The sequence below is a fragment of the Buteo buteo genome, chromosome 16, assembly GCF_964188355.1.
Source record: "Buteo buteo chromosome 16, bButBut1.hap1.1, whole genome shotgun sequence".
Classification (NCBI taxonomy): domain Eukaryota; kingdom Metazoa; phylum Chordata; class Aves; order Accipitriformes; family Accipitridae; genus Buteo; species Buteo buteo.
The window spans coordinates 3,075,483-3,088,770 of NC_134186.1; the positions used below are offsets into that span (position 1 = coordinate 3,075,483).

Here is a 13,288-nt window from a genome sequence, read left to right on the forward strand (position 1 = left end):
GACAGGCACACCCGGGTGCGGTCAGCTTGACATTTTATTTGGGTTTACGACAGATGATGGTTCCCGAGTCAGTATTTAAGGCCCACGCCCCCCCATGGCCTCCCACGGGCTTAGGACGGAGCCAGGAGTGTTGCCTGGGCTCTTGGTCGAAGAGCAGCACCAGCAGCAGCCGCCACAGCCCTGGGCAGGCTGGGCACGGAGCAGGGGGTGCCCAGGCCAAGCAGGGGACAGGGCCTGCCTGCCAGGCAGCTGCCCCCAGCTCTGTTAGCAGCAACAGTTTTGAGCAAGCAGCCCTCACTGCAGCACCCACACATGCCATCCCAAATGGGTCCAGCGGGCAGGGCGTCCAGTCCATGGCACAACTGGGAGCAAGCAGATGGCCCCAGCGGAAAGTCTGAGGCCGCGGGCGCAAGTCACACAGATCCCTTAGGTGTGGTGCCACCACCAGTCCCCAGAGCTGGGCCACAGCCGAGGCACAGACGCTGACTGAGCAGGCCCAGGGCGAGGGGGATGTCAAGAGGCAGCTCTCCAGGTGGGAGGCTGCAAATTCAGTCCCAGAGCTCCCAGATCCCGCAGGGCTGAGCCCCCGGCTCGGGGTGCTGGGGAGGAGATGGCAGAGACCGGGGAGGAGAGCCTGGCTGAGGTGGTGGAGGGGGCCAGGCAGGAGGCGCGAGGAGCAGCTCTGGTGCTTGTTAGCTGATGCTCCCTCCCTTCAGGCTTTTACAGGAGACTCTCCCCAGCTTGGTCAGGAAGTTTCTTTGCTTCCACTGGGCAACACAGTCCTCGGAGACGCGGAAGTCAGCCTGGGGAGCAGAGCAGGGGAGGCAGGGTCAGGGCTGACTCTCCAGTAGGAGAGCGGCGCCTTGTTTAGCCAGTGAGGAGGTTTGTCTCCTCCATGGCTTCACTGATGGTGGTGAACATGGGCACTGAGAGCTAATTTGGGGTCACCCAGAGGTGCGGATAGTGGCATCTACGTGGCCCTAAGCACTGCCCCACTCGATGCCTGGAGTCCCAGCTACTCCGAGCTGTGGCCCAGCCCCCCCGGCACAGCCACTCACCTGCAGCTTCTCAAAGACCTTCTTCTTCGGCTTGAGCTCGTCGTCAGGCTCCCCGCCCTCGTAGCCCTCCACGTAGACACGCTCCCCGGCGCAGCACCCGGCTGGCGGGTCCAGGGGCTCCACCTGCCGTGGTTCCCCCACGCTGTGGAGGGAAGTGGAGGAGGAGAGTCACCCCAAGGCAGTACCCACCCACCCCTCAGCACTACCGGGCTTTAGGGCAGGAGAGGGGGGGTCTGGACTGCACCCCTGGAGGGGTACGGCCCTGATGCCCCCCTCCCTCACCTGGAGGCACACAGCACCATGCCCTGCGACTCCACACCCCTCATCTTCTGGGGCTTGAGGTTGCAAAGCAGCACCACCAGCCTGTCCTGCAGCTGCTCCTTGGGGACAAACTGCACCAGGCCACTGACCACAGTACGGGGCTCAGGCTCGCCCACATCGATCTTCTCCACGTACAGGCTGTCAGCATCTGGGTGCTGCCAAGCAGAAGCAAGGTGAGGAGCAGAGAAGGGGACTGGGGTGGCAAAGAAGAAGGGGGCAGACACCCCCACACACACACACACACTGAGGGCCCATGTCACTATATGGGAAGGTTACTCCCCTCTCCCTGTAGTGCCCGTACCTTTTCCACACTGATCACTTTGCCAACACGGATATCCAGCCTGGATGGGACCACATTCTCTGGCTCTGAGTTCTTGGTACCCTTCTCTGCAGGCTCTGCAGTGCAAAGGGAACAGTTGTGCCACTCAGCATAAACCCAGGGGGCTGGCCAAGCCCTGGGGAGCACACAGTGACCCCCAGATGCTGTCTGGGGCCTGCTGAATTCCCTGCTTGTCTCTATACCAGAAAACACAGTCCCTCCTCTGCTTTGCTGGCCTCTCAAGCACCAGAGAAGGATGCTGGCATCTCTCCTCTCCAGAGCAGGCAAACAGCCCTGACATTGGCCTTTCCTCACCCTTCCTAATGCTCTCCAGGGCTGCTCCTGAGACTGAAATGTCAGAACTTCTCTCTAACCTCAGCCCCTGAGGGACTCTCTCCCACCCAGCTAGGCGTGGCCACAGCCCCACTTCCCTGAGCTCCCAGCACCTCCTTACTGGCTTTGGACGGGTTGGGATATGCTGCGTTGGTCAGCTTCTTCAGTTCCGGACTGTTGAATTTCTCTCTGATGGGGTCAAGCAGTTTGTTCAGGGCCACTTCCACCGAGTTCTTCAGGTCTCCGGGATGCACGACCTGTATCATGACAAACAGGTGGGTTCCTGCATGGTTCCCTCCCAGGCAGGGGGAGCAGAATTTGAGTCACTGATCTGAGGCCAGAGAGGTAGGAACTGGAGACCAAACAGGGTGGGGAGATGAACCCCAACCCTTGGCCTGATTTCCCCCCTCAGTCATCGGAGCCCCTCTTATGGACACTTTTGCTTGCAGCCTCAGCTGGGAACAGCTGAAAACAGTTAAACTGCTGCTCTGTTCCAGGATGTGGCTGACATGGTCGTGCCCTGCTCCAGGACAGCTGGTGCCCCCACATCCTTCACACATTCTCTCACCTTAGGGCTCTCCTGGCTGCGAGCACCCTGCCACCCTACAGCCACTGGGCCACACTCTGCTCCACACCTCTTCCCCGAGTGGATTTCCATCTCCCACTGCTGCTCAGAGCCCTCCCAGAGAAGTCTTGGGAGCCTCAGGGACAGAGAGAGGGTTCAGCCCCTCCCGGCACTCACCTGCTCAGCAAAGTCTTTCTCCAGGGCCTCATAGGCTGTGTAGGTTTTGTTTCCTCCCCATTTTTCTTCTCGCAGAATCACAAACTCTGTGACACACAGATTTTAAGGCTCAGATTAACCCAAGTGGAGACTTGCCCCCACCCCACTTTGCCCAAGAGCTGAGGGGACCGCAGCAGGAGCTGGGAAGGGGGCACTGAGGGGCAGCCTGCTTCAGGGGACACACACTCCCGTCCCCTCCTCTTACCCACAGGAAAAACTAGACCCAGCACCCAAGCGTGGTGAGCCCCTCACCTGACTTGAGGGGAAAGAGGACGTGCTTGATGAAGGAGAGGACACCGTTATTCTCTATGTTCCCAGGCTCGCAGAAAGCCTTCTTCAACTTCTTCTTCACATCCTCCTTGCGGTCCAGAAGGTCAATCTTTGAGTCCTGCAGGAAGAGATTTCCGCAGCCTTTTACCCAACCTCTTGCCCAAAAGAGACAACTCAATGCTGGAGTTGCTGCAGCTTCTTAGACGCCAGTGTGAGCAGAGAGAAATCACCTTCCCTTGGGGTGCAGCCCCTCCATCTCCAGCCATTAACCCATCCCCCCGCAGAACCCCTGACTACAGCCACCATTCAGGGACCAACCTCTTCTGACGAGCTCATTTTGCTGCCTGTCAGACCAGGAACCATCGGGTTCATCAAATGGACGCGCTTGGCATAGCCCAGGGAGGGAAGATACTGGGAAAAAGCAAGGACGCAAGTCATGGACAATCCTCTTCTGCAGATCAGCTTTAACTCACAATCCCTGTTTGCTCCTGGCTCCAGATAACTTGGGGAGCCAGAATAACAGGACCCAGAAAGCTATCAGAGGTTCACAAGGAGCTGACAGCCACAGCCAGGGACGTGTGACTATTTCGCACACCAGAGCCCCACAGACCACGAGAGCAGCAGCAGAAGCTGCAAAGAGCACTGTGGTGCCAACCGAAGTCACAGACACGCTTCTCCCAATGGATTAGCAAGTATGCGAGCCCTGAGCCAGACACCAGCATCGCAGGGAACTCACAAACTCCATTCCTCACCTTCTCTGCGAAGGTGAATATCTTCCTCTGATCGACTCCTCCAAACTGTGCGTCAACCTTGAGGTACTCCTCATCCAGGGCCTGTGGAAAGACACACACAGCCTTGAGACTAGACCCAAGACTCCACACTCCAGCTGTGCTCAGCCTTCAGAGGTCCTGCCCGTCCCCCAGGATCTGCCCAGCCTCTGCCAGGGCACTCCCACCCTGGGAAGGATGGGAGCTCTCTGGACTGCCTGCTCTCCTGCAGCTGGCCAGAGTCACTGTAAAAGCAGCTCTGTGCTTGGGTTGTGCTCTGTGCTGCTGCCAGGTGTAATATTGGGGTGGAGTATAACGACCTTGGCATTCAACCTCACGCGTCCTCGCAGTCCTGACTTCACCCAGCAACTCCCCAGCCGAGAGGCTCTGCTGACCTGCCTCACCACGCACCTGCAGGCCTGGGTAGAGCAAACCGCTCAGCAAGGGGTGCTCCACCTGCTTCACCACCTCCGCTCCTGCCTTCTTCGCGTCATGCTGCGTCACCATGGATGAGAGGCGGTACATGTCCAGCGTGTATTCCCTGAGGAAAGGGACAGCACTGTTAGCACCAGGGAGGGGGACATCTTTTAGAGCTGCTTCACACAAATGCTGGTTCTGGCCACATTGAGAGGAGCCAAGGCCTGGAGGCACCTTCACTTTGTTCCCTGAGTGACAGTGCCTGGGAGCAGGCTCAGGAACAGGGCAAGCTCAGGAACACCGGAGCCCCAGATCAGGCTCTCCCTTCCTGAGAGGACCAGGGGCTACAGGACTCACTTGCTGAGCTGGTAGTCGGTTCCCCGGACAAACTTCAGCTTTTCCAGGGGCACTCCAATGCTCTCCAGCATGGCTTTGATCACGTACTCGTAATAGCGGGTGCGCAAATCCAGCAGCTCCCAGGGGGCCTTCATGTTGTCTAGGTAAGCATGGAGATCAGCAAAGAGTATCGTCACCTAGTACGGAGGGGGACAGAGTCAGTGCCACACGAGTCGGGAACTACACGTTCCTATCCATTGGCACGGTGACAACGTCCTGCAGGGTCTGAGCTCCCAGCCTGGCCCCGTACCTCACACCCTGCCTTCAGGAAGTCTGCGATCTTGGACATGGGCACGAAGTAGGCCACGTGCGGCTTGCCCGTCGTGGCAGTTCCCCAGTAGATCTTCAACTCTCGCTCCTTCAGGATGGCCATGAGCTTATCCTCCCCCAGCACCTCCTGTGGATGGACAAGACACGGACCCTGCATGGCTGAGCCTCCCCGGGAACCCGCTGGGGTGGCTGGGGGAGGACGTGAACAGAACAACCTCCTGCTGTACAGCTGAGCCCCGAGCCGCACCCAGGCTCCGGCCCACCCTGCATGCAGCATATCCCCGGGGCTCCCGCCGGGTCTAGAGGCTGATCCAGGTTCCCTCTGATACACCCAGGGCCTTGCTCCGGCTCCGATCCTCCATCCCCCCGCCCCGGCCTGCCCCGGCCCCGATTCCCCCCCCCCCCCCCAATACCTGCAGGTTCCGGGTAATGAGGTGATACTTCTCCTGCGGGCCGGGCGCAGGCTCCATGGCGGCGGCTGCAGGGAACGAGACAGCGTTACCGGAGGTTCCAACCCCCCGGGATCCCCCCAAGGCCCTGTCCGGTGCCGAGGCCTTGCCCGGTTCCCCCCCCCCGGCCCAGCCCCACCGACCTTCCATGGGTTGCATCAGCTCCGCTCGGCGCTCGCCTACCGCGCCTAGACGTCATTTCCGCCGCTCGCTCGAGCGCCGAGCTGCCGATGAGCGGGAGGGGGGGGCGGGGCCGCGCCCCACCAATGAGGCGGCGCCTCGCGCGCGCGCCGTTAAGATGGCGGCGGGTGAGCGCGGGGCGGCCTGTTCCGCTGCCACGGCCCGGCCCAGGCCCCGGCGGTTAATTTGTCTTTTTGTGTATTAATTTATTTATTTATTTATTTTTAAACTCCAGTCAGGGCTCGGGGGTTGGGGAATAGCCGGTGCTTGGGCGGGCCGGGCCTGGCCGGGAGGAGGAGCCGGGGGCGGCCTCGGCCCCCCGTAGCGTTTGTGGGGGGGGGCGGGTTGGGCGGCCAGGGCGGCCCCCGTGGGAGGGGAAGGTAAAAAGGGGCCGGTGAGGTAGGGGCAGGCCCGTAGCGGGTAGGAGTAGACCCGTGTCTGAGAGAGGGCGAGGTCAGGGAGCTGCGGAGGATAAGAGCTGGTGTTTGCCGGTGTGCTCTCGGGTGAGATGAGAGCAGGATCCCCCCCCGCCTGGGGATTTTGGTTTTTCAGAGAAGATAAGCTCACATGGTGGGCAAATCATGGGGCTAAGGGCACTGTTACCCTGTGGCCTGCGACTGTTTTCTCTAAGCAGGTGGCCCCTGCTCCCCCTTCTCTCTTCAGGAGGGAGCAGATCCCAGAGCAGTGAAGCATTGCAGGCTTGTGAGATCTGTGTCCGCCTGTGGAGAGTGGAGTGAGCAAGGCGGCCAGACCATGAGCCTTGGCAGAGCTGTGTTTCTCAGCAGCTTTGTCTTTTGATCTTGTTATTTACTGAAGCTGTGCTAGAAACCCACATAAAGCATGTGTAACTTTCAAAAAAACCTTCCGTTGGCAGCCCCTAGGAGAATGGCCCATCCATGGTGGGTGCTTTTGCAGTTGGGGGTGAGCTGGCTCCAGCATGGTCTGACCACACAAGCACCAGGGCTGGAATGAGAGACAAGGGTGAGAGGATGGCAGCAGGGAGCCTTGTCTTACATCTGTTTAAGAGCAGTTTAAACTGTTAAGGAGCATTACCCTGGTGTAAATCCTTGAACAGCCCCTGAATTCAACACACTTCTGTGGGGAATGGCAGGGGCCTCTGTGCTCCTGCATCATCAATAACATAGTTACCAGAGTTCTGCTTCCAGAATCAGTTGATGTAGGACTGAAAGTACAGGCCCTGTGTAGGTTGCAGTTAGGTGAATTGGGAAGGTCACAGCAGTAAAGAAAACATTTCCTTGTGTGCAGGCTGAGTGTGTAAACATCTCCAAATGTACTTTTTGTAAGCCAGTTCCAGCAAAAAGGCTTAAAAGATTTGGCTCCCTTTCAAGTCCTTATTGGTTAGGAGCTAGATTATCAGACTGCTACACTCTGCAGGACTAAATCCACGTTTAATTAATTTCTATTTGTCTTTTGTTTTTCTTTGAAGCACTTGAGCACTTGTAGCTAAATTGCAGAACTCTAGGCAAGCACTATCTAGTGAGGACTGCCCATGACTTCATATGTTCTTGTATAGGTTTTGTATGTACATAGCTTATTGCTGAGGTATTTTCTTCCTTCAGTGTGGTTACAGCATTATTCTGAAAGTGCTGATTTTTATTATTTGGACAGAATGACAAGAGGAAGCAGCAGAACTGCCTGGGTTTTATTCCTGGAGTAGGTAATCCCCCTTGCCCTTTTTGAAAGCAGTAAGTAGTCAAAGAAATGGAAAGACAAAAGGTATTCCTTTAAATCTGTTGGTGAAAGAGGACAGGAAATACCTTTCCTTAGTCCAGATTCTCCTGCTGCGTGAGAGTTAAATGCAGGGCTTTCAAGTCAAAAGATTCATGGTAGCATGTGTCCTCACTAAGAGGAAAACAGGTTTTGTTTATGAATACTTCTAAACTATTGAATTTTACGGGAAGGTTCTTTTATCTTCTGATCTTTCATTATAATATGTGTTTTGCATGAGTGTGTTAGTGACTAATATGCTGCTGAATGTCCTCTTAGCTCCCTGACAGAGTTACTCTTCCGTTGCTCAATTTTTCCTAACCCGAAAAAGACTTTTTATTTGTTTAGTGTCTTTGAAGGACAGAGGTGGGGGCTGAGACACTGGCAGTGTCTGTGTGGCTTTATTTAATACCTAAAGTGTGTTCTGTACTTTAAGGTCGTAAAGAATGTAAGTTGTGAATACTGGTGTCTGCTGTTGGAGTGACTGATTTACAGCAGTTTTGGAGGAGATGGTACAGACTGCATTGGTGACTGGGGCTTGTGTTAGTCCTGCTTGATAAAGCCAAACAACCTCGTGTGTGAGAATGCTTGTGGAATGAGGAACTGGTTGTTATTGTATGTTGTTAAGACCAAAAATGGTCAGGAGTAGAGGTAACGGAGATCAAGGAGTTAAAATCGTTGTGCCTCATCTAGTGTTTTTTGCCCTCCCTGTTATATTACTGCATCTTTGGAAAACAGCTGAGTTTCTTTTATTTAGGATGTTGTTTTTGCTGGCAGGGTGGAGTGGGTTCCTGCTGATTTCTTTTCTGAAAGGCCTGATCAAAGGGCACCAGGATCTGATGAACTTCAGAATAGGCTTCTAGAGCTGTAAGCAGAAGGCGCAGGGTCGCTGAGATACAGGAACCGACAGCAACATGGATGACCATACCCCTCATGCCTCTGGGCTTTGTCTTTGTCATGAATTTAAACCTACTGTTCATAATGCAGTTCCTAGGGCCAAAAGGCTGTTGGATTCCACAGAGCAGGTTCAGGCCTTGCAGTCAGCTAAGAAAGCTTGTGTGTTGAGTCATCACTGTAGCACTCCAGATCCATCAGAGAAACTACTGCTCTGTTCCCCAGATTCTGTCTGCTTTCAAGGATCCTCTCTGGATGATACTGGCCATGACGACCTTGTTGCCAGTTCTTCTGCGTCAAAATACAATGATGTAGTCATTTCTCTAGATACAACCAGATGTTTTGATGATAGTGAGCCAAATGACTCCTTGTTGGAACTGTCAGACAGAGAAGAAGGGAATTCTCCTTTCAGTTACACTGAGGAAGAGATCCAGGAAATCTTGGCAGATGATTGCGTGGAATCTGAGTGGTACCTAACTAGAAAAAGCACTCTGAGCCAAAATGTAAATGGAGAGAGTGAGAAGGATGAGCGCAGCAGCTGCAATGGGGCATCAGTCATCAGCGAAGATGCAAATGAAGCCTCAGAGAATGCAGAGAAACCAAATGTACGTCTGTCCAGCGAGTGTTCTTCAGTCAGTCCTGAATGTTACCCTAGCCTTTTGAATGAAAGAAGTGTTGGTTTGGATGAGAACCATCTGCAGTCAGCCCAAGTAACTCGCATGCTGTTTGACCTTGACATTCAGGAGCTTCTGAGTCTTAGCCCAATTGATGCTGACTATGTAGATCAGCCTCTGGAGGACGATTGTTTGGAGGGAGCCAAAAGAGAAGCTTCAGAAGCAATCATAAATTATTGCCTAGAGTATGATAAAACTGTTGGGAGCTGTGTTCTTGAAGAAACCTCAGAGGGGCTGATGTCTAATGGCTGGCAAAGCCTGGGTGTGGATTGCCTGGGAAAGACTCCCTTTACAAGCAGAGATGTGTCTAACTTCTGTGGTGATCATGTGGAAGGATCCATGTCTTCTTCTGACCTTGCCTGTGGCCAGAGCGCAGCTGATGAGAGTTCAGCACCTGTGTTGCTGAGGTGTCCCACGCCATCTTCTGGGTCCAAAAATGAAGAACTTTCCAAAGCAACAAAGAGCTGTTTTTCGAGGAAATTAGACTCTCCAGAGGATGATGAGGGGGAATCTACAGAAGCTGAACAGCCATCAAACAGCATTAAAGTAAACACACATCTTAATTCTTGTAATGAAAATGTTTTTAATTCCATTTCTTTTGATTTGTACTTGCGGTAATATCCATATGTACACAAGTGTGCATTTTTATGCAGTAAGGGAAGGTTTTTCAAGTGGAAGAAAGTGTGATTTTTGTATAACTGTATAAGCAAAACTTACAGGGAATGATTTTCTATTAGGTGTTAATCCCCTTTTTCCTTATCTTTCTAGTTAAGTGATACAGCTGTAGGCCAGATTGGGCAGGAAGAGACAACCAGTGGGAAGAAGCCTGGCAAAGTTATTCCTGTGCCACAGGAGGTGGAAAGGTAGTTTCTCAGGACCCTCTAAATGCCTTTGCACTCTGAAAAATGCCCCAGCAGTTTCCCAGACCAGTTTGTTTGGTCATGTGTTGCTGGTTTTATCTTTTTTTTTTTTTTAAGATGCACTGCAATAGGGGGGGAAGTACTTAATATTTTACCCTGTAAGATACTGTAGAAGGGGAAGAATATAGGGCTGGTTCAAATAGGAAAGAAGGTTGCTAGGATAGTCCTGGGCATTGGTCTGCAGGGCAGAAGAGGAGATGATTGTGTTGGTTTGGCTTGGTGGTTGCTTTTCTTCTGGAGTGATTGCCAGCAGATGGCAGCAGCAGAGCAGCTCCAGGCGCTGCACAGGGATGGTTGTCTTCTGCTCTCCAGTGCTCCTGGGCCTGGAGTTGTCAGTTCGGTTCTTCTTCCCTGTGGCCGCTGCAGACCTGCTGCACTCAGATGTTCTGTGCGTTGCCATTCCCAGTGTGGCCTTGAGTAACATGAAAAATCTGCTTTTGAGGACTCACTGCAGGTTCTTGGCTTATTAATCAGGACAGTGACTTGCTGATTCACTCAGCTGACACTCTCCTGCTTTGCTCTCAGTATGTTATCTCTGCAGCTTTATTCAAATAAATACTTTTATTTTTGCAACTGTAGAATAGTGCTACTAGAAGTTCATGTCTGTACTAGTTCTATAGGACAGTTTGTCTCCTCTGTCTTCTGTAACCTAATTTGACAAACTGTCTAAAAAAATTAATGCTGTCTTTTATTTTAAAGACTGAATCAAGGGACATGCATTTTGGAAGCGGAGCTTAAGCAGAAGAAGCATTTATTTCCAGAGTGTGTACATCCATATCAAGAAAACTGTAGCTCCTACACCAGGTAACCCCCAGATGGGATGAGGTGAGGCTGTACTGGTGGGGTGGGCAGAGTGGAGGATAGATATCCTAGCAGGAGGCCTGGCATGCTGAATTTGTATTCTTTGACGTTTTCAGAGGAAAATAAAAAGTGCCTGCTACACTTGCTAGCACTGCCATGCACAGAGTTCCCGTACGGCAATCAGTCTTGTTCCAGGACTGGTGCAGATGAGTTTCATAGTTTGGGATACCTGGGAAACATTATCTGGGGGCTTGCTGCGGTAAATCAGGCATGCTCCCAAAACAGGCCCACATTACCTGGGAAGAGCAGAGCTGAGCTTGTTGTGTTGGGAAGTAACTTATTCTTGTCAGGGCACAGCTATGAACCCAGACTCAGAGAATCTTTAGCTTAAGTGCTGAGATCTGGATTTACTACTGACACCTTCTACACATTGCCCCTCTCAATGGTGTCATCCAAGAGCTATCAACTGTGGAGGTTTAAAGGAAGGTGTCTGTGAAGAGCAGGTATGGATATTATCTGAAGAGCAGTATCTGATGGGTTGATGAGTAGAACTGGGATGTTCTGAAGGGCAAAGCATGTTCTGGTAGCTTCCAGAGATGGCCTCCCACTGTGGTTATTCTGAGTGTTCATGGATGCAATAATTGTCATTTCTTGAGAGTTATAAGAAACTGACAGTTTTGTGGCTCGTTGCATGGAGCCTGCACTTATCTGGGCAGCACAAACAGCTGCATAGCCACAGGGCTGCTTTCCAGTGTATGAATACAGCATAAGTAATGCAGAGGGGACTATGCAAGGAAAGCTAAAATGGCCTGTTTTCTCTTCCTTTCAAATTAAAAATGCAAGACGTATGTTCTGAGTCACAGAAAATCAGGCAGGAGCTCCAAATGAACAAGGCTGGTGGGTGAAAGAGAGATCTATTTTGCTGGGGAAGAACATTGTCTGTGATGCACACAATTTGATTTTCTTATTAGTGCAAACTTCTTATTCCAAATAGCTGTAGGCTTGGAATTCAGCCCAACAGACAGCGTGGGCTTTCCCAGTTGTCACAGAAAAACCTTCTTGGTGGGCTGACTTTGACCCTCTATGGTACTTCTGTGCACATGGATCTGCAGCAATGTCTTGTGTATCATTTGTGTAGGAGATGCAGAAATTCAGAATGATCCTAAGAAATTCCTAAAGGAAAATTAGCAGGTTTCAGAGCCAGCAAGGGAATTCCCTTTGGGAAGCAATGACTAATATATTGCTGCTACAAATCTTTAGCTCTGTTTTGTATTGCAAATCTCCTGGCATTTGTCTTAAAGTAGTGTTTGACTTTACTATCCCCTCTTCTATATGATCTGTCTGCTTTTCCTTGTATCCTGTCTCTTGCTTCTTGTTCGTATGTTGTCTGGGTGAATTACAGGCTGGCTACAGCAGAGGCTTTATCTTTTCGCTTATCTGCATGGTATCTTGCACTTGCAGGTTCTTTGTAAATACAGCTTTCTTATATCTGTGTTGGGTGATTGTGTGCTAAAAGTTGCACTGGCTACCACACGTGCAATCTGAATATCAACTAGTTGGAAGAAATCCTTTTGTATTCAGAGTAAACTTTTCGCATCTAGCCATCTCAAGTAAGTTGGGAGATAACCCGTGGTTCTGGTCGTTCTTTCTCTCATTCTAGTTTCTAGATAGATTCTAGAAACTCTAGATTATCTCATTCTAGTTTCTGAATAGATAAATTCATTTGCAGCTTCCCGTAGGAATCTAAATGCTGCTGAGACTGCGTTGTAGCAGATGCAAAAATGAGATGTGGTTTGAACATCTGCTTGGAAATGGGTGACTGAAACTGATAATTGACCACAAAAGATTTCTGCCAGCTGACCATTTGTTAGCATTCACACTTCATTATTGCCCTTTATCCAACAGTAAATAGAATCATATCCTTCTTGATGAGATCCCACTCGGCAATTCTGGTTGATTCTGTATCAGTCTACAGAAGTAATAAGGCGCCTGCTTTTATAACTGTGACTCTTGGCACTGAATGTTGGCACTCTGCTGCTTAGTCTTGTCCTCAGCAATGTACGTAGCTGGATAGGCCTGTTTTTAAATGGGCAGGGGAAGGACAAACTTAACAGAAAAAGCATTTCCCTCTCTAAACATAGCCTTCTCTTGGTTTCCACTCAAACATCTGTACTTCAGGAGATCTGCTTTCACAGGTCATTAACATTGCAGTTGTGCATATGGGATAGTGCTTGCACCACCTGCTGCTCAGACAAGTATTCTCATGTTTGTCTGGAGTGGGATCATTCTCGGGCAGAGTCATCCACACCCGGGTACGTGGGAAGCTGAGCTAGCTCCTGTCTGACCTCCAACAACTGCTTTCTCTGAGTTCCCCTTGAGACTTGGTTTGTTTGGTAGAGGTTTATGATGCTTAGCAATCTTATCGGACTTCTTACAACTTGGGAGAAACCTGATGAATTATTTTCTTGGATCCCTCTTGAATCAAAAGGGAAAGAAGGAGGGGAACACCTTATAAAGAGCCACAGACCATCTGGTCTTACTGTAATAACAAAGATCAATATCTTTTAAAAAACAGACACACTAGGTTTAAGGTGATGGAAAGGGAGAATAGTATAAGGGAACAAATGGAGAAACAAATCTGTGAAATACAAATGAACGCTGTGCTAGCAGACTCTACCTTGACAGTCTAGTCTGTTGATTGGCGCTGAGC

General features: G+C 51.3%; 2 protein-coding genes across 3 annotated transcripts in view; one reads left to right on the forward strand and one right to left on the reverse strand.

Annotated features, from left to right (window-relative positions):
* Positions 1-14: 14 nt before the first annotated feature.
* Positions 15-5,595, reverse strand: YARS1 (tyrosyl-tRNA synthetase 1). The gene is made up of 14 exons (XM_075047344.1): positions 5,525-5,595; positions 5,346-5,410; positions 4,913-5,059; positions 4,624-4,799; positions 4,261-4,390; positions 3,835-3,915; positions 3,401-3,493; positions 3,065-3,200; positions 2,774-2,859; positions 2,153-2,288; positions 1,681-1,775; positions 1,341-1,534; positions 1,059-1,200; positions 15-803 (listed from the first exon to the last, which is right to left on the reverse strand). The coding sequence occupies exons 1-14, from the start codon at positions 5,538-5,540 to the stop codon at positions 693-695; spliced, it is 1,608 nt and encodes a 535-aa protein (XP_074903445.1). The 5' UTR covers positions 5,541-5,595; the 3' UTR covers positions 15-692.
* An 84-nt stretch (positions 5,596-5,679) lies between these two features.
* The window catches only part of S100PBP (S100P binding protein), a 28,215-nt gene continuing 20,606 nt past the window's right edge, over positions 5,680-13,288 (forward strand). For both annotated transcript variants that reach the window (XM_075047348.1, XM_075047347.1), the window contains exons 1-5: positions 5,680-5,759; positions 7,191-7,267; positions 8,067-9,403; positions 9,626-9,720; positions 10,477-10,581. In XM_075047348.1, the coding sequence (XP_074903449.1) occupies positions 8,204-9,403; positions 9,626-9,720; positions 10,477-10,581 (1,400 nt within the window). In that variant the 5' untranslated portion in view covers positions 5,680-5,759; positions 7,191-7,267; positions 8,067-8,203. The remainder of the gene's footprint in view (positions 5,760-7,190; positions 7,268-8,066; positions 9,404-9,625; positions 9,721-10,476; positions 10,582-13,288) is intronic.

What these genes read in the sequence shown, in the direction of transcription:
- YARS1 (XM_075047344.1), bottom strand. An exon ending in TGCTCTACCCAGGCCTGCAG is followed by an intron (nt 3,916 to 4,260) that starts GTGCGTGGTGAG and finishes GTCTTTCCACAG; the next exon opens with GCCCTGGATGAGGAGTACCT. An exon ending in AGAAAGACTTTGCTGAGCAG is followed by an intron (nt 2,289 to 2,773) that starts GTGAGTGCCGGG and finishes GTCATGATACAG; the next exon opens with GTCGTGCATCCCGGAGACCT.